The sequence below is a fragment of the Sphaerodactylus townsendi genome, linkage group LG08 (genome assembly GCF_021028975.2).
Source record: "Sphaerodactylus townsendi isolate TG3544 linkage group LG08, MPM_Stown_v2.3, whole genome shotgun sequence".
NCBI classification, from domain to species: Eukaryota; Metazoa; Chordata; class Lepidosauria; order Squamata; family Sphaerodactylidae; genus Sphaerodactylus; species Sphaerodactylus townsendi.
Window position 1 is genome coordinate 67,303,876 of NC_059432.1, and position 26,873 is coordinate 67,330,748.

At 39.9% G+C, this 26,873-nt stretch overlaps 1 protein-coding gene across 1 annotated transcript in view; it reads left to right on the top strand.

Moving 5' to 3' along the window:
* The window catches only part of HS6ST1 (heparan sulfate 6-O-sulfotransferase 1), a 222,183-nt gene that overhangs the window by 113,403 nt on the left and 81,907 nt on the right, over positions 1 to 26,873 (top strand). The window contains 1 exon segment of the mRNA XM_048506772.1: positions 22,849 to 22,854. Within this exon segment, the coding sequence (XP_048362729.1) occupies positions 22,849 to 22,854 (6 nt within the window).

The window sequence follows — 26,873 nt, forward strand, 5'->3', positions numbered from 1 at the left end:
CCCGGCCACGCCCCTGTCGTGCCCCGCCCAGCCCCATTGGCGCTACGCCACTGTTTGAATCCCACCACCATGGGAACCTTTTACTAAATTTTTTGGATCCCACCACTGGCTTGACCTCAAAAGTAATCTGATGTGGGTCACATCACTAAAACTCTAAAGTGATTAACGTATTTTTGAATGATAGGTGAAAAGTGAGTTCTGTTGCCACCCTAAATGACTGGATTTGAGAAGCTAAAAGTCCCCTGGTACAATAGTGATAAAAATGTGTGGAGGAATTTAGTATGTCCTGCCAATCTTTCTGAACCCAGTGTTAACCACCCTCTGGTTCCTGTCAGCACCCCAATTTGTTTTTGGCGTTAGAAAGATTAATGGAAGGACCTGAGATTAACTGTGATTCTCTCCATAATTTCTCATCAGTGTTTCCCATATTTGAGGGTGTGGCTCAGTGGTAGAGCATCTGCTTTGCATTCCGGTTCAATCCCCAGCACTTCCAGTTAAAATGAACAGGTATGCCAGTATAGGTAACTATATCTATCTGTGACCAGGTAGAAAGTGATGGCAAAGACCTCTATCTGAGACTTCATACAGCTGCTGCCAATCTGAGTAGACAATACTCACCTTGATGGACTAATGGTCTGATTGTGTATGGTAGTTTCATATGTATTCATGTGTATGATGGGGGAGAGTACCAACTTCCAAAGAGAACCTCCCCCTCTATACTCCCCTTGTGTTCCCTGTTGTTAGCAAATGATTGTGGGCCTGTTGGGGCAGGGTGAGACTTTAGTGTGCCATCTATTGTTGATTTCTGACTAGTTTTAAATGATGTGTGTGTGTGTGTGTGTATTATATGTATATATAATATTCATACACTATATATAGAGAGAGTATAGAGTGTGCGTGTGCACACACACACACACACACACACACACACACACACACACACACAGAGTGGTGGGATTCAGCAGGTTCACACTACTTCGGCAGAACCAGTTCTTAAAATGGTACCTTTTAACGAACAGTTGTTAAATTATTTAAATACCACCACCGGAACCGGTTGTTAAATTATTTGAATTGAGCGGGATGTAACTTGAAAATATGAATAAATATAAATAAATATATGGACAGATTTGTGAAATGCAGAATTTATCAGGCCAAGCATTGTTCTGAAGGATTCCAAAACCAAGTGAACTAGGATGCACTAACATAAAGTTTTAAGGAAACTGTAGGTAGTAATCAACATAATGGAAACCTTTTTTTTTTAGGGAAATGCTAGGCACAGTCAGGTAACTACCTGTTTCTGGGAAAATTCCTTTGTTGAACCCAGATAATGAGAGCATTCATCAGCATCAGCTCTCCCCCCCCCCCCATTTTGATATGTCCCAGGTATATCAGGACTGATAAAACAGAAGGGACATACCAATTGTAGGATAAAAATAGGTAAGACCAGGTGGTACATTGAATAAGAATATTTATAATTCATGTAAAAAGAAATCCTACGTATATTGCCAGGTATATGAGGACTAGTTCACGTGCCATTTCTTAAAGTCCCATGTTAAAACCTATTTCTGTCCTGTTCACTCTCCCCTCTTACATTGGAACAGTCAGTGCTTCTTTAGTTAAGTACCAGCTTGCCCTGCAAAATAAATCATGACCAGGTGTATTCACAAATAGTTGGGCACCTGTTTCTCATGCAGAGCAGCAGGTCTTAATAGAAGTGTTGGTGGGGAAGGACTCTAGCCTGCTGTTGCATATGGACTGAGTCTCAATTGCTAAACTGAGTCTCAATTTTGTGGGTTTAATTGACTATGTAAGTACTGTTGGTACTTAAAAAGTAAGTGGGTAAGTAGTATTGTATGTTTGTTTTTCTGAACAGAACGTGTTATTGAAACAATACCAAGAGCATAGAGCTCTGTTTCAAAAGACTAGCTAGAAGACACTCCAAAATTTACAAGAGCGAATGGCGATGATTTGATTGAGATTTGAAGCTGGCAGCCTCTTCTCTTATATAAGCCAGGTGTGTTTGCTAATAAGTCTCAGGTGAGTATCATGTTACAACATGAATATGTGACTAAGTGTCATAAGGATTACATCTCAACTCCATTTATGATTTATCAAAAATACACTATTAAAACAAGCCAGTGTCATTATTTTGTCATGTACTTTCCCACCCCACCCCACCCTGAGTTTTAGGAATAGACAAGACTAGCTGTTATGATGAAACAGACAGGAATATTGCTTTATACAGTAGATTTTGGCATGATTTGAATCACTTTAACAGTTACTAGCAGTTTTTGTCCCAAGTCATTTTATATTGACTACAGAAGTGTAAAGGCGCAGTCTAGCCTTCTCTTCCATCCAATAAGTGTAAGAGTTCTTTGCTACTAGTAATGGAAGTTCTTTCTGCTATCTCATAAAGCTATTACAAAAGTATGTTTTTTATGTAGCAAAACTAGTCGTTAAGGGGGAAGTTGCAGTTTAATTCGGTGTGTGTGAAGTAGACCATAATCATTATAACGAGCAAGTGATAACTTTGTCCTGTTGTGCTTACTGGAAGTCATTATGGAAAGGCACAGTTTTAGTTCATGATTCTCCTTCACCCTTAAACCAAGGATTTTTTATGGCAAAGGTATTGGAAGGCAGCAATTGAAAAGCATTCTTCTGGATTAATTAAAAATGGAATGTTAGATTATAGTGGTCCACTGTTGACTGAAAATCTATCCCTCCATAATTAAATATTGTACATTTTAAATTATGAAAACCTTGGTACATTTCTAATTGGATGTGACAGTCTGACAGTGCTGAATCTGTGCCAGATGAAATGTCTGTCATTTGCGGTCTTGATCTTGATCAGCCTGTAGATTGTCTGTTTTGTTTCCAAAGCACCAGCAACTGAGCTGCAGGTATCCTCCAATGGTATAAAGAAAGAGCCACCAATATATAGGCACATTCCAATATTCCTGTACTGACTGTAGTACCCAGCTGCAGCATTAACTTGTTCAGGCATTTTGTGCTGCAGAATTTGAACCAGAGAGGTTTGTCTGTATTAATTTTTAAGTTTATTTTATGCATCTAATTGTCAGTTCGCAGTATAAAGTTCCTAAAGTAACTTACAAACTGTAATACCGTATTGACATTAACTAACAATACTGCATTAACCGTATTTAGTGAAATAGCTGTGACTCAGCCAGGGAAGTTCTGCTATTCTGGTCCCTTGGGGAGATGGTGGAATCCAAAGGAGACAATTGAAGTCCTCGCAACCACCTTGGATAGAATGAGCCAATTAGAATGGTTTGCTTCCATACTAGTCTTATGATGCATCAATAGCATGGCTGTGCCAAGTCCAGCCATTAGTACTATTATCTTCAGTCGGAAAGCAAAAGAATTCATGAAATGATGAACATTAGAGCAGATGTTGAGAATCACTTGATACTTGTTGGAAAGATCTCTTGAGATCTTATTCATGGAATTTAGGTGATCTCTGAGAAGTAGCTTTGTTAAATTTAATGCCATGATTCATCAGTTTGTTTACAAAATTAGACAATAACTTCCTAGATAAGTCCGTCCGAACATTGTTTATTGGTTGGTCAGCTGTTGTTCTGTTTAGTAAAAGCACTCTACAACATCTGTCTCTGCTTAGTCTGCCTTCCACCCCAGCTGCCAAGTATGTTTCTCAGAGTGGAAAATGTTGTATAATATGATTCTGGCCAGGAACTACCTGGTGTAATTGTTGTTAGTGAAAGAGGCTTTGATAGCAAGACAGTCTCTTAAGAAAAATTTCTTAGCTTCTGACATTCAAATCACACTAATCTGAAATGCATAAACTATAGAAACCCTTTCCACAAATGTAGTATCCCTGAATCTACAGATGAAGCCATCTCAAATGTTTTTTTTTTTATTTTATGTATCTCAGTAAACTGTCTATCTTAGGTCTCCCTCATTGTGCAGTTCTCATATTTGCAGAGATAACCCTTTAGGTTTGAAAAGTATCAAGATGGTACTAAGACCGTGGTGGCGAACCTATGGCACGATGCCAGAGGCAGCACTCAGAGCTCTCTCTGTGGGCATGCGCACCGTCATCTCCCCCTTCTCCCCTCACCCCACCAGAGGCTGCTGCTGGCAGACGCATTGGGAGTTACGCTGCACAGGCTGGCTGTGCACAAGGCGTTCTCCCAGCTGGGGCTGAGTTTCAGGGAGGTCCTCTTGAGTTGACCTGATTTGCTGTAAGTACCATCTACCACCCCATGAGTACCCCCTCTCCCCCACAACGTTTGGGAGACTGGAGGCTGGCAAGCTTTTCTTGGCGTGTAACTTCTGGAATCAAACTAAAACTTTGGGGGTATGGTTAAAAAACAGCAGCCTGGACACAGTGGTGGGATTGGGGTGGCTCGCCCCGATTGGGGTGAACCATTTGTTAAGGGCCCCCCTCCCCTGGGAGAGAGAGTAATGGGGCTTTTAGTGCCTGGGAGCCCAAGGCAGGGAGGAGAGATCTTGCAAGGTCCCTAGGCTCGCGGCGCTCAGCAAGATCTACAAACTCAGCATGACTTTCAATGCCCAGATTGCAGCAGGTCCAAGTTAGCAGCGTGGTGGTGGTGGGGGGGGGGGCGTTATGGCAGCAGCTGCTGCTGCTAACTACTGTACAATCTGGGGTTCAGGTTTTGGTATCGATTTTGCTGTGTGCTCTTCCTCCCTGCCAGTTTGCAGTCTAGCCTGCAAGTTTGAAAAGTGTTCAGCTTCGCAGATTTCTGGGGAAAGTGAAAGAAAGAATCTGTAAGGAAAGTCTTCTCTTCTTCCTGTACCCCCAACCACTCCTGTGGGCTGAGGTGATGCTATTAGGACATGGGAAGTTCTTTCAGAGATCAGGAAGGAGGACGTTGTTTTAAAGAGCCTGATGTTTGGGTCTGTGTTATCTGTGACTGCAACGAGTTATCTGTGTGTGTGTGTTGTTTTCTCTCCCTTGCAATCAGTAATGTCTGAAAACTCTCCTTTTGCAACTGGATTTGTATGAGGCTGTCAAACTTTAGTCCAAAATAAAGAACCTGTAGATATTAACTATACTAGTCTTTATTGGGAATACTAAAGACCAGGAACAGTAATTGAGGATTCTGAAGATCACAAGCAAAGCTTGAGCTTAAATTCCCTTCCCCCCTTCCACTCCCCTGGCCAAGTGTTGGCACTTTGTGAAAAATAAGTGGGTTTTGGGTCGCAGTTTGGGCACTCGGTCTCTAAAAGGTTCGCCATCACTGTACTAAGAACTAAACTTAGTAACTTGCATACAAAGCATGTTCTCTGCTGCTGAACTACACCTCCTTCCCTACTTTTTCCTCATAAGACCTGATTCACATCCTTTCTTGTTTAATTGGGAGCATGAGAAACTCTTTTGGGGAATAACCTCAGTTACAGTAAGTCCTACTAAATCTTGCATAATGGCCTGTGAATTTAAAATAGTAAAATTTAATCGCAAAATCTGTCTTTTTTTCTTCTCTGTTGTTTTTGGTAACCATTAAAGCTGAAAGCTCACAATAACTTTTTATGACAGATGCACAAAGAATGCTTTTTACTATGTAGGCAATTACTGCTTTTTTCATTGTTGCAGAAAATCTGAGGCCTTTTCCGCACAGCAGCGGAAACAAACCTCCACCGGCATAATGCCGGTGGAGGCTCGGGGACTGCTCGCATGGTAGCGTGCAAGCAGCCCCAACTTTCTCCCCAGCCAGAGAGGTGGCTCCACATGGAGCTGCCTCTCCTTTGGTCCCCTCCACTCACCTCTCCCTCCAGCGTTGCTCTGGAGGGACACGCCCTCCGACCTCCAGGGGTCGGAGGGCAGCGTGGGCATGTCCCTCCAGCCCTTCAGAGCGACACTAGAGGGAGAGGGGAGGGGGAAAGCAACGTCTTCCCGCCGGTGCGATTTGTACCGCACCAGCTTGAAGACACCACTTTTAAAAAACCTCGCTCATTGAGTGAGGTTTAAAAGCAGCGCCTTCGCACTGCTTGGGGGGAGCCAGGACAGCGCTGCTGTGATGCAGCAACACCTCCTGTGCGAACAGCACCCCGGGGACCGTTTTTTTCCCGTCCCTGGGACACTGTTTTTTGGCCGTGCGGAAACAGCCTAACATTTAGTGATTTAATTTGTTGTGAAATTAATGGTGATGCATGTTTTATAATTTTGGTTTTTAAAATTTTATTAAGCTTTGCTGGGGAATGCGATATTATGAATAAATTAAGTTCTTACAGGGAGCATTGGGATTGTCAAATACTGGATTTTGCTCTAGGTTATTTGTTTATGCTTTGCATAAACTTTTGACAAAGTTCCTCACCAGAGACTGTTCAGAAAACTCAGCAATGAAGGAATAAGAGGGGAAGTCCTCCTATGGATTAAAAACTGGTTGAGAAACAGGAAACAAAGGGTGGGTATAAATGGGAAGTTCTCACAATGGAGAGATGTAGGGAGTGGTGTCCCCCAAGGATCCGTATTGGGACCAGTGCTCTTTAACTTATTCATAAATGACCTGGAAGTAGGGGTGGGTAGTGTGGTGGCCAAATTTGCAGATGATACCAAATTATGTAGGGTGGTGAGAACCACAAAGGATTGCGAAGAGCTCCAAGCAGACCTTGATAAATTAGGTGAGTGGGCTAAGAAATGGCAAATGCAATTCAATGTAGCAAAATGTAAAGTGATGCGCACAGGGGCAAAAAATCCAAACTTCACATACACGCTGCATGCGGACGGTCCTAGCGTCGTTGGGTCGGCGTCGAATACGCCGACCCGGCCGCTTCCGCATTCGTGCGGAAACATCCTCCCAGTTACGGCAGTATAGTTAATGGTTGTTGAATAACTCATCTGTAAACATTATTACATGTGTATCCTTGGCTGTCATTAGACTGTGTCTTCAAATCACTTATAAGGATGGGGTAAATACAGTTTTCCTACTCAGATTAAATGGCATGAATGCTGAATGTTTGGTACAAGATTGTGTCTTTATCTGCCAGCATCTTGTGAATGGTGCACTTTTGGTTTTTAACTTAAATAGTTAACACCTTAGAATTGGACCTAGAAGCCATTCCATTGCTTAGCAACTCTTTCTATGGCAGATTCCGCATGGGCCAAAAAACAGCAGTGCGAAAACAGTGTGAAAACAGTGTAAAATGGTTTAAAACAGTGTAAAAGGGTTTACACCATTTTCACACCGCTGTTTTTGGCCCATGCAGAATCCGCCTATGTAAGGAAGGCTTTCATTTGTCCACGGGCTGAAGAAGGCCAGGAAGTTAAACCACTGGGAATACCTATAGTAAAGGTGAGACACACCCACAGAACCTGCAGCCTGGAGAAAGGGCAATTACCAAAGAGCAAGTGCAGCAGGGAAGAGAATAGAGGAAAGATAGCTTGGGTGTAAGAATAAGGAAGGAAAGTGAGAGATGAAATATGCTACCAGTCACAGAACTGAAGGAACCAAAATAGAATGTGCATAGGGTATTAAATGGCTCCAAGCAGTTCAGTATTGTTTATTTGCAAATTTACATTTCCTATAACTTTACACAAACCTTTGCACAGAAAGAGTAGGAGGGACCATTTAAAAATGGGGAATCTCATCCTGGGATTTTGTTTTCAGAGCCTGTTATTTGGAAGTCTGAAAATTAAAAGGGTATTCTTTTTCCCTTCTCCTAAAAGTAACTGATATTTTTTCTGTCATCCTTATTCACATATACACACCCATCTCTTATGCTTTGCTGCAAATCTGATTCAAGGCAGATGTGACCTATGGTAGTACATACCAGTGCTATTTCTGGCTTATTAAGCTTTGCTCAGTGTTATAATTTAACTTTCATTATCCATTCTGTAGTATGGTGAAGGCAGCAATACTGGAGGGTTCTTTTTATTGAGATGCAGAACTTTTTTAAAGTGGCTTTGTCTTCACTTTCCTGCAGCCTTTTGGAAATCACTCACTCTGCAAGAAATTTGCCTGAGACTCTGAAGATGGTGGTTGTATAGTTTAAGGGAATGGTAAGAGGAGAAAGGAAGACACTGTCACTAGCACTGTTAGGACCATTCACTGAAAACACAACTGGCGCCAGAATAAATGCCCCTGTCCCTAATTAAGCTCACAGAAGCAGTGGGCTGGTTTTAATTGAGAACAGCATCCCTGCTAATAGTCCCTGCAATTAAAAAAAATACAATGAGATTCAAAGCATGAGGTGCATAGAAGATAGTGCTGATTCTTTATTATAGGGCTAGTCCATCAGGGTACATGGTGAAGCCTACTTCCCAACATGTTGTTTGGAAGAATAATTGGATCCCAATTATGTGTAGAATTTGAACTTAGTGGTTGAGGGAGCTGGATATTTGCTAGATTAACAGCCAAGCAGCCCAACTTTGGGAAAAAAGCATTTCCTGGTGATTTTGACAGTGGGAAGCAAAACTGAAAAGCTTCACCTAAGTCAGTATGGCTCCAATTAGCCTGACTTTCATACTTGAAATGCTTTCTCTTTAGGTCATGAGAGTTCATACTTTTGGCAAGTGCAGTACATTTGAATCCCAGATCCATTAATTATTCCTACATACCATTGTATTTGGTTTGAAATATTCAGCAGACACATTCTTAGGTTGTAACAGCCCTGCATTACTCTTTTCCCTACAACAGTTATTCCAGATCTAAACTAATCAGGTTTGTCACCTGCTCTGGCTCCTGTTTTCAAAGCTGCTAATGAGCTGTGACATACTGATTTAGCTGCCACCTCAAACCACACAGAGAAAAAAAAGCATAAGACTTTAATATGCTAAGGGTTTAGGAGCATCCCTGTGGTTTGTCTGTGGTCTTTTTATGTCAGATGATACCACTTTCAGTGGCGAGCAGAAGTTTCCAGGGGATGCTAAAACTATCTTTTTCATGAGCATGTAGCTTGGGTAATAGACGGCACTTCATTTCTGCAAAGGAAGTGGCATTCATAAAGTACAACTGCTGGTGATTGAACTTGAGGCCTTCTGAATACAAAGCAGATACTCTACCTCTGAGCTACAGCCAGAGGAGGAAGGTGGCATTTTACTCCATAGCTGTGCTAAACAGGATTGCAACTTAGGAACTCTTAGAAAACTGTCTTCCTTGGTTGTAAAATTATGGAACCATATTGAGAAGGGGAGTAACTTGAGCTCCTCACTAGCACCGTATCTGAGTAGATGTTTGATCACTGTAGTTCTTCTTTTAAAGTTGGGAATGGAGAAAGGGAATGACAGGATCCTTTTAATTAGGCTGAAAACTAACTGTCTTGGAGCACATGTTTCAAAATATGTCCCATCTAAAACAGAAACTTATTCCTGTTTGTTTCTGACTGAACCTTGAATAATGTCTCCCAAGATAAATCCCTAAAGCCATCTTGGAGCCTCCTGGAACTTTAAATATCTGGCATGTAGCAGCAAGGACAGGGAAGTGATTTTACAATCTGTTTTTATGTCATCCCTAAATTAATCACTCTTGGTTCTAAATTTCTTCTCCTGCATCTCCACCTAATCTGCCCGGTTCACTGTTTCAAGATCAAATTACTATAACCCCATCACCATCAAAACTGCCCCATTTTAACAGTGTTCTGTAATGGAATCCTCAGAAAATTAATTTATTCCATTCATGGCTTACCACAAAACTGTATTTTTGGGCTCACCTCAAGGGGACAAGCATGTCAGTCAAGTTGTCACAGACAATAATTACCCCTTCCCTGCACCTGCATGCCAAATTCACTCTCTGTCTTCAGAGCAGTCAGTTAGAGTTTCCCATACAGACAGGCCATTCTCACCAAGCTAGTTTTCAACCTAATTAAAAGGATCCTGTCATTCCCTTTCTCCTGCCCACCAGGCCTCCAAAGCCCCCCTTGTTTGGTCTTGTAAAACTTGTTCTTCCATACATGTACAGGTAGAGAAGCAATGCAGTTCTCAGAAGAAAAACATCAATCCGTGTAGTGATTATATAATTTATTCTCTACATAGGCAAACAGTTTGGTCTGTTTCTACAATCTACAATCCTAAGTTTGCTAGGAAGTAAAATGTGCTTGATTTAAGATTTTTATTTTAAATCATTAAACTTAAAGTGAACTAATGAAGCCCAAACAGTTTTAAGAATATGATGATTTTAACAATATATCATTGAGACTGTTGAACAGGGGTCTTCAAACTATGGCCCTCCAGATGTTCATGGACTACAATTCCCATCAACCCTGCCAGAATGGCCAAGTGGTAGGGCTCATGGGAATTGTAATCTATGAACATCTGGAGGGCCATAGTTTGAAGACCCCTGCTGTTGAATAAGAAAGTAAAACCTTAGGTTCCCTTTCAAACATTGAAGCATTTGGGACTAAATCCTCCCAACTTTTCCTCAGTCACAAGCAGTGGGGGAATCTCACCCAGATCCCCTCATCAGTACCGGGCTTTGTGTGTGGATGGCTTTGTGTGTGGGTGGGGTCCCACAATTCTTGGTGTAGTCTTTTTGACATTGAAAGCATCCTGTTTCTCCTCTGCGCTACTGGCAAAGTTAGTAGATTATACTTATTATCCATTAAGACTACATCATATATAGTGAAATATATTGTTCAGAGCAGCAGTCTTCAGGGACCTCCTCCCAAGTGAACCCTCCCCAAAGTGGCACCATGGAATCTACTGAGCTACAAGTATGTCAAACAGTCATGTGATATGAGGAGCCAGAGTTACGATATTTCCAGTGCCATTTCTGGGACTGTGGGCAACAGATTAAGGGAGCCAGAGATCTAAGATGTACTGTGTTGTTGAATAAGCCATTGATGAAAGCCATGGAAGAATATCCTTCCCCACTGAGTGAATTTGCCTTATCATTCTTCTGTCACTTTCGGTGTGTACAAAACCAGCAGGTGTGGCAATCTGATTCTGAACACTTGCTCCCAGGCAGTAAGCCCTTCCATAAAGCAGCCAAAAAATTAAACTGGCGCTCCACGATTATTGGATTAGTGACCACTAGTTCTGAGAACATTTCTCTGAGTGAACTTTTTTATTTCTGTGATATCAGGTATTTTCCCAGCATTAAGAATACCTTAATAATACGTGGTAAAACAAGTTTACATTTAATTGAAGTATTGTAAACCTGGTTTATGGTCTCCACAACCTGCATACCAGTCAAGTTCTCCATGATTTTGCAGAAAGGAGTAGTTTATCACTTGCTGTTGCTTCAGGTGTTCTTGGAGCACTGAGGACAATCCACTTAAAATTCCCATTTTTCAGTAGCACAGGTAAAGCAAAAAAGGTCAAGCTTGAAAGAGGCAAAAAATACAGATTTCTTTAAAAAGTTGGAGCTGTTTCAAAGGAATCAAAAGCTGATAATCTTTGTAAGGAAAGAAGTTTAAAATGTGTCTTAAATGTTTATTTGTCTCAGGATAGTAAAATAACATACATATTTGGGTACAAGTTTGTAGAAGTTAACATTATGATTTCCACAACAATATGGGACTCTGAAAGGTGCCAAACAGCCTTCATTAACACCTGGCCCATTTTCACAGAGACAACAAAGAACAAAATGGCCACCAATTCAATTTCAGCTAGAAGAGAAACAGTTGTCTGATAGGTAGATGGCACACACACACAGTTTGTATCAACTATGCACCCTTAACTGGATGACCCAGGCTGGCCAGATCTCAGAAACTAAATAAGGTCAGATCTGATCAATATTTGGATGGGAGACCACCAAGGAATACTAGAGGCAGGCAATGGCAAACCACCCCTGAATATCTCTTGCCCTGAAAATTCTACACGGTTGCCAGAAGTCAGTTGTGACCTGACAGTCAAAAAATTTCAAAAACTCTGAAAACATAAGTTGCCAATTGTGAAAAAACAACTTGGTCCTTACTCTGCGTCTCAAAGTGAGCAACCCAACAACTCTTATTAGCTTTTTCCTTACTGCAATATCAGTTCATTTCTGTCCTCCCATGTTTCAAACCCTTGAATAAAAATAATACTGCCTAAGAAAGCAGAAATTTAAGTCTGAGTTTAATCAGTCTTAGGTTGCCTTCTCAGCCTATTTGATATTTACCACTCAGCCTATTTGGTATTTACCACTCAAATATGTGATCTTTATGTTTTATGGAGTCTACCTCACAAAAGAAATATCAGAAAGATGCTAGATTCAACAAATTAATAATGCATATTTTAACAAATTATAATGCGTGATAGGTTATTATATTGGGTTGGATCCAGAGGTCCTATTTCCAGTGTGGGAAGGTGTTTGCGCTGGAGGAAAAGCAGGACTGATTTTCTTGAATTCCCAGCAGAACCCCGACTTTGCCTTCCATGTTGTTCCTGAAGGTCCCCCAGGTGCACCGTTTTGGGAAACTCAGTGGGGTGCAATGAGAAAGAGGTGACAGGACAATACTGTCGTTCAGTGAATCTCAACTGATGGTACTTTGAATCCAATCCATGAAAATTACACAATTTAAAACAGTTTTACTACAGAGATGTAAAAATGTGAAATTAAAATAATTTTGCTGGTTGTTGTGGGTTTTCCAGGCTGCGTGGCCATGGTCTGGTGGATCTTGTTCCTAATGTTTCACCTGCATCTGTGGCTGGCCTCTTCAGTGATGTCTCACAGAGAGAAGTCTGTTACACACTGTGTTTGATATAATTTTAGTTATAAATAATTTTAGTTATAAAATATGCCTTTTTTGTCTGAAAGCCATGCTGAATTAATTTGGGTCTGTTTCCAGAGAACCTTGGTCCATCTGCTCTCTCCAGAATGGAAAAGTGCCCAATTTCATTCTAGGAGAGGAGCCTAGTTGGAGAGGAGTGCAACTTTTTGCTATTCATTTAAGCCAAAATTGTATCAACTTGGCCTTAAATTTTGAACTTGCCTCCTTCCTTCTGGTGGGCTGTATGTGTGCTTGCATAAACGATAGGACAGTTTGCTTAAGGTGGGCACACTGCAGGATATTTTACCCAGGGCTCCCCAAAGTATGGAACTCACCTTGCCCCATCCCCCCTTTTTTTCTTATGCTTCCTCTCCAATCAACCTCATAGAACATATTGATCCTTCAAAAGAAAAAGACATAAAATGAAAGAAATTTGCTGTGTAAACAGAAAAATAGCATTTCATTGTTTTGATTGTACTTACAATACAATACAAATACCTCTATTAGGCATATTTTTGATTGTAGTTGTACAATCTCTTTACCATCCTGGAGTCCCTATTGAGAAGTAATATATGAATATATTAGTGGCAAATATTCTTCTCCACTACTAATGTTTTGCAACCATTATATAATCTTGTTTTAACAAACAAGGTAAAACTTCAGCCTTTCACAAGAACATCTAGTTTAATGGTTTATGTATCAAAATGATGTTTTGTTGCCAAGGGAAAACTTAGCAATCACATAATCCGTGGTGGGATTCAAATAATTTAGCAACTGGTTCCAGTTGTGGGATTCAAATAATTTAACAACTGGTTTTTTACAAGCACCATTTTAACAACCGGTTCTGCCGAAGTAGTGCGAACCTTCTGAATCCCACCACTGTAATACTCCATATAGGCTCCACATAAATTAAATCAGAAAATGTGATACTGGACACACCCTGCTGCATTGCTTGTCAAAAATAAAGAACTAGAGATAAAGTAAAAGAGCGCTTGAATTTTTGCAACAAGAATTTACTCAAGAAGTAAGAAATCAGAGTGGTAATATTTCTGCCATTTAATTCTCTAGTCCAGAGAGAAAACGAAACACAGCCAAAAGATTCAAATCAATCTTTTCCTGCCAAAATAAAAACCACTGAAAATCTGATTTTTAGTTTATGACTGTCCCTGGGCTACACATCTGTGATCCAGAAAATACTTGCTAAAATCATGACATTCTTGGCTGCATATTGCAAGAAAAAGAAATCCACATCTGCCCTCCCTTAAATTATTCCTTATGCGTCTAGAATCTTATTCTACAGGTTGGTCTGAATAAAGAAAATTAAAGCCTTTCTTTTCATGTGACAGATTCAGAATTCTTGTTCTTGTTAATCCCACTCAAAATGTAAAAACAGCAAATTTTAGAGCTGAAGTAACCACAGCAAAATATTGCATATTCAGTTATACTTTATAATTCAGCAGTGTTGAAATCCTACTGGCTAGGATTTCACATAGCAAACCTAACAGCAATCAAATATGTCTTGGTCTCTTCCCAACAAAGTATATTTCATGCTTAAAGACAAAATTGAAAGAAAAGAGAACAGTTCCGCATAGTTGTAAGAAGATGGTGCAGTTATTTCAAAGACATGCAAGACTGAAGTAACCTGATTTCAGCTTTTAGGGGAAACGGAAAGACATTTTAAAATAACCTGTTGTCTGAAACGTGCTGCTTCTGTCTAAGGCCCCTAGCTGCAGGGCTCTTCCTTCCTCAAGAGAAGGAAACAACAGTAGCAGACAATGACAACCTAGTGTTGACTTTTAAGAAGAATCCCCTACCTAATTTTGCTTCCCTTACTGCTGCAGTCTGTGTTGGGCAATCTATAATTGTTCTTCCCTATCACTCCTATCCATCAACTCAGCAGGGTTCCTTACCTCTACTGCCCACAATTTCTCTATAACTCCTGCATTGACTGGCACCATTGTTCAATACCTTCCTGGTTAAAGACTGTCAGGCCAGATTTAGCACATGAGTCACAAATTCTGGATGTAAACTGGCAAGCACTAGAACTTTTGTCTGTCTCCTTTTCTTGGACCAGGTCTTAATGCTGCTGCAATGGCCATTACAGTTTAATTTGACGTAAGCAATTTGTTTCTAAAAGCATTGCCATGTTGCCACCCTGGATATTTAACATTGAAATATACAAAAGTCAGGAGATTCAGCAGTCCTGATTTTCAGCCCCATCCTAATGGGTGTGGGGGACAAATCTGCCTGTGGGAGCGGTGCAGCATAGCACCGGCGGATTTGCCTTCCTCAGTGCACTTGCCTCAGTGTAGGGGTGATTACACAGGCATGCGACTGCCACCACCCTCCACAGTGCTGAGTCATGATGCCAGCAGGCACCAGTCCCCCTGCTGCCACCACCAACATAGCAGGGGTGGGCTGAGGGCATGGCCAGGGGAGGAGCAGGTGTCAGTTTCCTCCTGGACATTAACCATGTTATGCCAGCAGCTGGAGATTTAGTCTTATGCCATGTAAGTCTATTAAACCCAATGGGGACTTCTTGGTGGCAAGGAGGCTTTTTCGCTTTTCAGGCCTCCCCACACTGCCAGGAAGCCTCTTTGGGAGCAGCTACCTGACCCCTTGGATGGTGCTGTTTATCTGCTTATTCCTCTAGTTTTAGCCTTGTATCTGGCCCTTTGCCTGCTTGCGTGCTTGCTGGGGACATCCCTCACTTCCTCACTTTCTGCTTTGCAACATTCAAGGTCTTGGTTGAGGCAGTGGCTTAGAATCTCACTCACGCATCCCCTCCTTCACTCTGCCTTGCCACTCACCATTTCCCCCATCCATCCATCCATCCATCCATCCATCCATCCATCCATCCATCCATCCATCCATCCATCCATCCATCCATCCATCCTCTCCCGCATTGTTCTGGCTACCCCTCATTGCCTTGTCACTCTGTCTACCAGTCTATCTTTCTCCATGTCACTCAGTGGAGAGCAGTGACAGGCGGCAGCACAGGATCTTTCTCTGCCCTCCTATGTGATTCAAGTAGCTCCTTCCTGTCTTCTAACTTCTCCTGCATGCAGCAATAAGAGTGGATGCTACTGGCCTGCCAAGGAGTGTTGCCTGTATAAGTGCAGATGACATTCTTCTGTCGGGGAAATTGCTTTCCTAGTGTTTGGATTTTTCTGCAAAACTGGGAGGTTCTGGGAGTCCCTCATGTTTGCAGAAATATCTCTTTTCTCTTTTCATGGCCCTGATCCTCGATGAGATCATGTTGAGAATTAAATATATTGACATTTCATATATATTTTGAAGAGCTTATTATTTACCTTGTTGAATTTCACTGTACAGGTTACAGTCCCATGAAGACTGGTAAGCATTCCAAAGCCAAATAGGCAGGGAAATAGATATCATTTGGAAGCTGCTGAGATCTGTTCTCTGACCAGTGAGATTTATGATATAGTGAGAATTTGCTTTGGTAGCTTTTACATGTACTTCATATAGTATTGCAAACAGCAAATATTAAAATGAACTGTTGACTTTAAAATAAAAAATAAGAACATCTACTTAACTAAAAGTGCAGACCTCTTTACATTTTTAGCTGAGGTTAAATTTGGCAGCACTGCAAGCACAGAGTTTTTTTTCAAGATTATCTTCTCCACTGATATGGTTGAAACACTCTGAGATGTGTGGCTCCACATTCTTCACCTGTGGAAATGCAGGCTGCTTTTACATTTTTTTCTAGGTGCTTTGAGGGCCCCCCCCTTTTTTTTTACAGTCAAGTATTACTTTGTGTTTTATAAAAATAAAATTAGAAAAGAAACTTTGTAAAACACTGCTGACCTAGTTGTCAGTTATGGAATACTTACTTACTTGCATTTTACTTTGTGTGATGTTACCTGGATGGATGTCAAACCGGCATTGAGTTTGCAACAACCTAGCTCTGGGCAGAAGAGGAAAGCACAGAAAGATCTTCCAGCCCAACAAAGAGCCATTTTAACAATCAAACAGATTTGGTCAAGTGATTCTCCTCTGACTTCTGAAAACTTACAAGTCACATTTGTTCAGTGATTGGCTGCAAGCAAACATTAAATCGATTTTAAAAGTAAACTATGTATTGTAAAAGGTTACTAGTTTAGACATATCTCAATTAACCCATGAGGTTTTCCTTCACTGAAATCTACACATCAGCATAATTGACAGAAAATGCATATCCAGGCAACAGCTGCTAGTTACTCTTCCAACGGATGGCAAGGAGTTTGGCCAGTTAAGTGCCTCTCCAAAGCCTATTGTCTCGCTTGTCTGTGGATTCCCAGTAGTGGTAAAATAGCAAAAGTAACACTGAAGAAGAGCAGAAATTGAAAAGTCAGTTCTGTCATGCAAAGCAAACTTAAAAGAGGTGTAGTAGCAGTGGCAGTAGTAGTAATTGGATTTATACCTCATCTTTCTCTCCTGTAAGGAGACTCAAGTTGGCTTACAAACTCCTTTCTCTTCCCACAACTGACACCTTGTGGGGTAGGTGGTGCTGAGATAGTTCCAAAGAACTGTGACTAGCCCAAGGTCACTCATCAGGAATGTAGGAATGCAGAGACACATCTGGTTCATCAGATAATCTTCTGCCACTCAGGTGAAGGAGTGGGGAATCAAACCCAGTTCTCCAGATTAGAATCCACCTGCTCTTAATCACTACACCATACTGGCTCTCTATACCCTTTTCCACAAAAAGAAGTGCAGTTGTGTGCACTGCAGCAGAAGTCTTTTCTCTATAGCTGCACCTGCCATTTATCTCCCTGTTCAGCAGGCTCTGTGCTGCTGCAGGGAGGAAAGTGGCAGGCGCAACTATAGAGAAAAGTAAGTCTTGTTGCTAGCCTTCCCATGCAATATAAATGCTATGTTTTCAAAGTTATATGTTACTAGTGTAGGAAATATTGATTTAGCACTTAAATAATATTATAAACACTATTGGAGAATTGGAAGGGGCAGAATGGCAAGCGCTAGGACCTTGGGGGACCATTCCACCATGAAAAAAGTCCAGGAAGATGTGGTGGTTTAATTGCACGTCTCCTGAGTTCTTTTGGTAGAAAAGAGTATAGCAAGTGATGAGACATTTCCTTTCAACTTTGCAAGCATTTTTCAGGAGCCAAGATGTTCTTATATTTCTTTAATGGAATTTATATTTTTGGTTGTTGAATCCTCCTTGATGGTTTTAAGGTATGGGCTCTTCCAAAATAGTGCCAGAGGATCTTTATAGGTTCAACAATTGCCTGAACATAATTTCCTGTGTTCAGAGTGCCCTGTTTACATGTTCAAGGTGAGAACTGAAGTGTGCTGAAAGAAATATCAGGCAAGATCAGGTGTTTACTTGTCTGATTTCATCCTGGCAGAATTAATCAGCCATCTACTACAGGTTTGTTCTTTGTTGTGGGTGGAGTTCACAGATCCTTAGATTAACATAGTGACCTGTAATTGACTCAAGTGAGTAAAGACAGATGGATGAAACGCTCTGGTATTCCTTGTCCATTTAAAGTAGGTTAACAACCCTGAGGCAGCACCCCCTGAATACTGGTTGTGAAAACAAGTTCTGAGTATGGTAACAAAATGTGTTTATTATTTAAGACTCAAGTACCCTGACAAGGTAAAGGGGGATCAATTTGGATTTTTTTAAAAAAAAGACGCAGGTCTAATCTTTACACGCCTATCTTATCTGCAAATGATCTTCATCACTATGGTACGTTGCCTATTTTCAGTGCCTTCCTCCAACACAAACTGTTACTTCCAAAACTACCCATTTACAACTCCTGAAATACATACATCTCCATGTTTTGTCCCACTTGACCAATTTTGAGAAATAAATGACAGTAAGTTGCTATGATGGAAATAGACACTGAGAGCATTCCTTTAGGCTATAATGAGAAATGTGCCTCTTAAGGGTTTCAGATTCCTGGATTTCCATTATTAAATTGATGTATGGGAGCCTTCAGTGCCTCATATACAGGATTGCCTTGTATAGAGTTTGATCTGTCAGAACTTTCCCCTTACATGTCTAATGTGTAACAAAAAACAGAACTTCACATCAGAAAAAACCTGGAGCTGCTGCAGAAAGAGTAATGTAATAACAAGTACTTTATTACATACATTGACATTAGGGAATAACCAGCCATTATTGTCATTATTACAATATAAATGATGAGGAAATCTAGAAATGGTTGTTAATGTTTGATATTCTGACAACTGTATGATTTTGAGAGACCAAGTTGAATTCACGTTTGGAAGGAAGCGAAAATCCGGAAAGATCAAGACACTTTAAGTGATATGGGAACTTTCAATGTAGTAAAAGTGTAGAAACAGAGATATTTCAGTAGAAGATATTTCCTGATGTCTTTTTTCCATGCAGTGTTTTTGCTGCACTGGTTTGGAGAATTCTAAATAAGCACTGGTTTTCCCTAGCTGTTCTTTGGAGCAAATGTTTTGTTTGTACTCTCTGCATACTAGAAGTTCTGCAGATGGGTACAGGGAGAGCGAAGTACATCTTCGTGGAAGTTAAACAGGAAGTGGGGAAGCAGACCTTCTTCTTCTTCCCTCTGGATGCCAGGGAAGATACCTCGGTGTATCAGACATTCCGGCCAGGATAGCTGTACCTTGCTAAAGGGATATTTTTGGTCATGAGTTAAAGAGTGTTACTCATTGATAATACAGTTAATGTGATAAGGAATTACTCTGCATTGGAATGACCTTGTCCCTGTGAAGGCTGTATGCTCTCTAAATAAAACACTGGGGAAGAATCACAAGGATTCGAAAAAGTTGTTTTAATTCAGAGTTCTGTTTGCTGTATTTCACTGAATTGCAAGAAAACTTCTTAATGTATTTGAAAAGTTGTCTCTGCAGTACTTATTGTTTTGTAAAAGATTCACTTAAGTACATGACAGTGCTTGTGTCATTCCCTTTGTGGAGTGTTTATGTAAAAAAATCTTTTTGAAACTGTAAGAAAATCACTCAGGGTGTTGCTGAAAATTTGTTTTTGCAATATTTTTGACTTGTGAACAATTTACCTTTGGTATAGCTTGGTGATTCAGTAAACCTGAATCATAGGGGAAAAACCCAAAGGTGATTTTTCTATTTCCAGTTTAAAAATCCAGGTGTATTTGGAAAGCTGGATATATCACCTGAGGCTGAACATTCAGCTTTTTTTGGCTTTTAAATCTCCTTCCTTTCTGCCACCATTTTCCAAGCCCATGTGGGCCTGAGAGCCAGCAGAGGCGGGGAAGGAGAGAGAGATCTCCATGCAGAGCTGAGCAAGCTCAACACAGCTTGGAGAACCTGGCCCCTGCAGATGGTTTCAAGTCCTGCAGAGCTTGGAAAGCAAGGGCAGGGGGAGAGACCACCTGGTCCTGCATGTGGGGCTAATCTAGCTCAGCCCTGCATACAGGATCTCTCTCTCTCTCTCTCTCTCTCTCTCTCTCTCTCTCTCTCACACACACACACACACACACACACACACACACACACACACACACGTGCGCGCCTTTCATGCCCTCCAGGGCTTGGAAAGCAGCAGCACTTCTTTCTCAAGCCTCTTAGAACTTGGAAAATGGCAGTGGGGAAAAGAGAACTGAACAATTTTAAAAGGGGGGGGGTTGGGGGGGTAGCCTAATATTTCCAGTAATTGCTGAATAAAACCAATGGATAGCAGCTTTATTTGACTTTACCAGAAAATTCCAGGTTTAAAAATTCTGAACCCAAAATTTACTCATATTTTGTATTGGTACTCAAGCCTGTTGGGGTATAAGACAGTGTCTGAGCCACTGCTTATTGTGTTTATGTAGAAAATTTATATTTGCTGCAGTGTAACAGAATATTTGAATTTTGCTACTGAGATACAACAGAATATCTGTTTGGTTTATGTGCATTTGCTGTTTTTACATATATATGATATTCGCTAATACACTGAGATTTACGTTCAATTCAAGAATCTTTATTTGGCTATAAAACACAATTATTTATTTGTTGAAAATCAAAATACATGTATTTCTTTTGAACTAGGTGAATTTTATATTTTTCATTAGCTTCAGCACATTCTCTTACATTAGTTTTGTGTCCCATCTACAGTCAGATTCAACAAGACAGTGAAATATGCTGTTCAAGTAATAATAACAAAGCAAAATATTGGGAGCCTATGCAAGTCATCCAGTGGGTACAAGATACCTGCTACTGTTTGTAATCTTGCCTTGCCTGTCTTGGAGCTCTGAAGGGCCAGGAACTGCCCAGCATTCTAAGCCTTCCAACTCTGATCTCTCTATTTTCATCCTTCTATTTATTAGACTTTACTATATAATATTTATAAATCAGAAGAATATACTTTAAGAGTAATAACAGAGTCCTATAGGTAGACTTTCAGTTAATACCAGAATGATTCCTGTAACCATATTTTGCTTCTGTTGGTGTACCCCATGCCAACTCTGCCAGATTTAAAGAAGAAAGCACCTTTACAAGGTATCACATGCTTCCCTGTGCATGTGTGAAGAAACGGTTCAGTTCCTCACTCAGCATCTATTTCCAGTTGGACACTTATAATGCAATCCTAAACAGTTGCATCTTTTTAAAATCCATTGGACTGGGAAGTTGTACCTCTTCTTATGATGGCTGAGTGCTATGCCACTAAAAAGCTTCTGTCAAGTTTAAACATTTAAAATAGCTATGCTTTTGATCGTCTGTGAAAATAAATACTAGCAGTGAACTTGATGCCAAATACTACGCCAAGAGATTCTGAGCAATAGTCTACCTTATCTTTGTACTAAATTGAGCATAGTTGAGTGTATGGTATCCAATAAAACTTTTTGTGGCTGATTTCTTTTGTTCATTAATATAAGAGTAGTTTAACAGGATGCAGTTCTAGCTTCTGGCTGTCCTTTTGGAATAGTTCCAATACTGTTTCTAAGGAAACAACCTGGCTGTCCTTTTCACTGTGTTTGTTCTCAGGATGCTTCTAAATATTTTCCATTTGTTTGCTTATAATCTTAATTGGAGACTTACCCATCCCCTTACTGCTTAATGAATTTTATTTAGTAGTACTACAAAGACCTTCACATTATATATACGTTTTGTGTTTTGAAGAGTACTGACTGGGCTGTATCTCTGTTTATCCTCAAAGCAGAGCTTCTCCAAGGATAGATTTGAAGGAAGGAATGCCAAAAATCTTCCCATTGAATTAATTTGTTACAGAAGCTGAAGCTAGAAAGTCTTACTTCCCCCTCCCCACAATTTGCTGCACTTCAGCCTGTCACTCTTGTGTTTTCCTTTTTGATTGTCAGGTATTAAATTCACTGTGAAGATGCTCTGAGTCTTGCAAAATGCATTCCTCTTCTCATACTTAGTAGCTGCCGGTTATGGAAGGGGAGGAACTTGGAATCAGTTGGCTTTTCTCTTCTCTCTCTCTTAATCCCAGGCAGCTGTCATTCACTCCTTCACATTCATTGTATGTGCTCAGTGGTGGAACGGATGGTAATTATGCACATTTAAATGATAGTACCTTTCTCATGCTGAAGTTAGTGTTCCTTCCACTCTGAAAACTAACTTCTCATATCCTTTCAAAACACCTGCTTTACTCTCATTGTTAATTAAAATGTCTACACAAAAGTATTCTCTTTTTATAATCAATTTTCACATCAGCACAAACTCTAGACATAAATTATTAGGTATGGTGACATGTTTTAACTATGCATATCCCTCCACCCTTCAGACACCGATATTGCCTTGACTAACATCCTATAACAAAAGATGGTGGGGATATGCAACTTGTTCTGCTCACCATTTAGAGATTTAGTCCATAGCATAAAATTCTCAAACTCTACTTGCTAAGTTTTGCTCCCTAAGATAGAACAAAAGAAATTTAATTGTAATTAATATGAGATAGAAGCAGATAGTGTAACTGGTATTATTTTTTCTCCAGAAGAATATGAAGACTCCCTTGTATGTGTTAAGATCTTTTAGTGGGGATTCTGTTTGAGTCAAACTGTTCAACTTTGCAAGATTCAAGTTCAGCTATGAATGAACCTTTTATTCCAGTTTGGTATCAATGAAAGCCATTACATATTCTGTAACCAGTATAGCATGGCTGAATTAACCAGTTCCAGTGAAACTTTAGAGGTAAAAATGTACATGGGGAACATTCAGTTTAGCTCTAATCCTAATTGTGGATAAATGGGCAGACATTTAATTGAAAGTGTATATCAGGTGCAGAAAGTTGTGTAACAGTAGGAAGAATGTACTGAAAAATTCCATAGAAAGGGAAACTCCTTTTCACTCCCTTTTCACTCCCATTGCCCACCACAACAAAGTCTGGTGACCTGTAGGGTCTGGGAGTTCTCACCTCTACCTGTGATGCTCATTTACTTAAAATTGTTGAGTATCAACTGTTTAGAATGCTTTAGAACCTATCTCAGATGGAAACTGCCTCTAAGGGCCACAATGAACGATGTATATGCTGGTCTCTGGGTCAAGAGTTAATAAAAATAATTCAAAAACAATTTAATGATTATGGAAACTTGCTGAGCAGTACAGGACTTTGCAATTCAGAGGCAATCTATGCTGTCTTCCTTCTTCCACAAAGCTTCACAATCTGCTTCAGTAAATAAACAGTTTGACTTCTACTTGGATATCACTGAAGAGAACAGAAGACTGGACACATGTAACATGCATACAAATATTCCCAAACGTGGCCATGGGTGGTTTTCTGTTTCTGAATGGGTATATTAATGATTTTACTATATTAGTAGCTATGGTTCTCTTCCAGTTTAGTAGGTAAAGCCTAGATGCTGCTTCAGGAAATCCCAGGGAAGTAAAAAGTGGCCACATATGTCCACATATGTATTTATTTAAAAAGGTGGCTTGAAGTAGCTAACACATTCAACAAGAAGAAAAACAATAACACAATGACAGATTGGTATATAATCTAAAACAAACCTGTAGCATCCATGTTACAGAAACCTGGCCTAAAATCTCTGCCTTACATGATCTAAAAATTAGCAAGGAAAATGACTTTCTCATTGTTCCGGAAGGCCATTCCATAAGGGGGAGTTACTTCAGAAAAAACATACAATGGGGTTAAGGCATGTGACAGTTTATCTATGCAAGGAAATATTTAACAAGAACTGACACGAGGAATGTATGGGTTGATACAGGGAGAAGTCATCAAGTAAGTCATGAAAGGCTTTAAAGGTAATACATGTCTACAGAGCAATCCAGTCCATAAAATGCAAAAACGGTGCAGGGTTGAAGAATGGTTTAAACTGACTTAAAGTTAGTCACAGGTGCTACATGTTATAGCACACATTTGTGCTTTTTAATGAATTTTTCATTCATTCAGTTTATGCTGTTTTGATTAGAAGTAACTGAAAACTGTCAGGTTAGGAATTATGGTTGTTAAATGGAATGAACTGAAAAGAACTTGGTATTTTTAACATGTGCTCTTTTCAAAAGGCTGCATTATATAGAAGACTGAGATTTTTATACAACCTTTCAATTAATTTTACCCAGTTTTATTTCATTTTGAAAAGCTGCTTGTTCTCTTATTCAGACTGCCACACTTGGACCTTTTGTCAGTTAGCTTACAAGGTAAAGGCTCTCTTGCTGAGAAAAAGCCTAATAGTCTCATTTAAACTATTGCAGAACCGTGTGTGTGTGTGTGTGTGTGTGTGTGTGTGTGTGTGTGTGTGTGTGTGTGTGTGTGTGTGTGTGTGTGTGTGTTGAACTAACAATTAGCTGGAGACTTCTGAAACTTTAGTTTAAAAATGCATGCCCATCTTGAGTTTGAATGAGACTTTGGAAAGATCAGCCATTATATTAATGCATTTCTTAATTCAATAGACAGAGTGCTACATTTTAAGACTGTTTTCCAGGTTATTATTCAGAATTCTATTCCAGGATTTCTTCTCCTTGGAAAACTTGGTTGTACAACATTGCTTTTCAGCTGTAATTACTGGTTGCAAGTTGAGGATCGCAGGTTTGAAACTTGACTCTCTGGGCAATGAACAACTATGTGTTTATTGTGGTGACTCAGTTCAGAAGTATAACCATGGAAGACTAACCATTGTTTGAAGTGATGTCAATGACTTGGCTAGCATACCATTATTTGACTGGCATACTAGAATCAGAAGCATTGGTTTGAAGTGGTTTGGCAAACCAGTGTTTATGCTAACTATTGTTTGGTGTAATGTCTATATTAATAAACAACAGTTATGCTATTGCTCCCCCTGGAGGCCTATACCCTTTTCAGGATAAAGATGACGCCAGATTTGACAATTCATCCTCCATTTCCTGGACCATCTTTGTTCTAGAGTCCTCTGCTTAGGTCCTAGTGCCTAGGGGACAGAACAAGATAGGCACCAGGACACAAATGGATCATTCCAGAACAATGATGGTCCAGGAAATGGCAGATGAATTCCCAAATCTGGTGCCGTCTTTATCCTGAAAAAGGGTATAGATAAGGGAATGCTGAGCAGGTGTAAAATGATGCCCTGTTCATAGTCTGTAAAAGATTCACATAAACCATAATTCATCATGCTCTGATCTGATGTAATCTTCTACATAGACATCTCTGATGTGACAACCAAGATGAGCATCTGAGGCAATGCCTTTCATTTGTAACAGCCAGGAGAAGTAATCTAATTCTTTTCAGTGAATTTGTTTTCAGCTAAATGTGTTTACCATTGTACACTTGGAAAGCAAACTGGCATTTTCTATTAAAGGATTTTACATTCTAAATTAGTAATTTACAATCTGTGTGCCATAAAAAATGCTGTATTTGATACATCCATGACTCTCTGTCCTTCAAAGAGGGGATCATTGATCCCTACCATGCCAATATAGAAACAGTGACATCATCACAAGAGAGAGAGTAAGAGAGCACTGGGATTCCCTGGTGCATTACATATTAAAACCAAGAAGTGCACCGGAATCCTGGAAGCATCATGAGCCTTGATTGTCTGTCAAAAGGAGGACAATGGTAACTGGGCTTTCCCTTGCACTGGTAATAGGGATACTTACCCATTCTGAGAGATATTAAGAAAAATATATACACACAGAGGTGGGGGATTGGCAGGTTCTCCTGCCAGTTCAGTGGGTTACTAATGATTTGTGTGTGTGTGCCGAGAGAGGGAGGTTACTAATGGTCTGCTTTTCGTTAAATTCCATTAGGTCAAAATCCTGGGATCCTGCCTATTTCCTATATGTGTGGCTGAGTTGAAAGGTGAAAAACGGGATCATTCTCCCTGTTAAAACCTGTTTTAGAAATATGGTAAAGTCTCCTTCTTTTGATTTCTAGAAACAAAAGTAAGTATTTGAAAGTATTAAGTATTTGACAGGCAGTCAATTAGAGGAGAAGTAGTTGTTTCTGTTGGCAGTAGACGATAGGACTTGCTAGAATGAGTTTAAATTACGGACAGAAAGATACCAGCAGGAAATTAGGAACTTTTTTTTACAGTAAGAGTTTTTTACAGTAACAGAAAAATTATTAATGCCTACCCCGAATCTCGCCCGCCCACGTTGTTGTGCCCCGTCCAGCCCCATTGGCGCTACGCCACTGTTCCCACCACCATGGGAACCTGTTACTAAAAGTTTTGGATCCCACCACTGTATACACACATGCATTGTTTTAGTATATGAATAAAGTGTTTTTGCCAGTTTTAACAGAAAGGAAAAACTGAAACCTGTCGTCCAGGTATCAAAACCTGACATACCAGTAATATTATTCTAAGTTAACATTTCCATTTCCATTTCATCTAGGATGACACATTTTAGGGTACAGTTGGGCATCCCCTTTAAACATAAGCAGAGGCTTGTTCATGTATAGCAAGGCATGTGAGTCTCCCCCAGCACAAAGTGAATCTTCCATGCTACATTATAAATAGTGATATACAAATATGCCCTGTTTTATATTTTTAATTTTTTTTTAAATTTCAGGTTTTGTTGTAAGTTTTTCCACTTTTGGTCGTGGCTGATGTTCCTGATGCCTTTTTTCATTTACATTTTATAGCATTTTATACATGTGCACTTTATATGCCATTTATATGCAATTGATTTTAAAATAATGTTGAAAATGTGTTCATTTTAGTGGAATGAATGCAATGAAAAGTAAAGCTGTGACAAAACTTGTGGATTTGATGCACACAAGGAGGAAGCAACATTGAAACATAACTTTTGAAATAGAATTTAAAAATCATGGATAAAAAAAATCAACTAGCATATTTCATTGGAGGCTAGTTTTT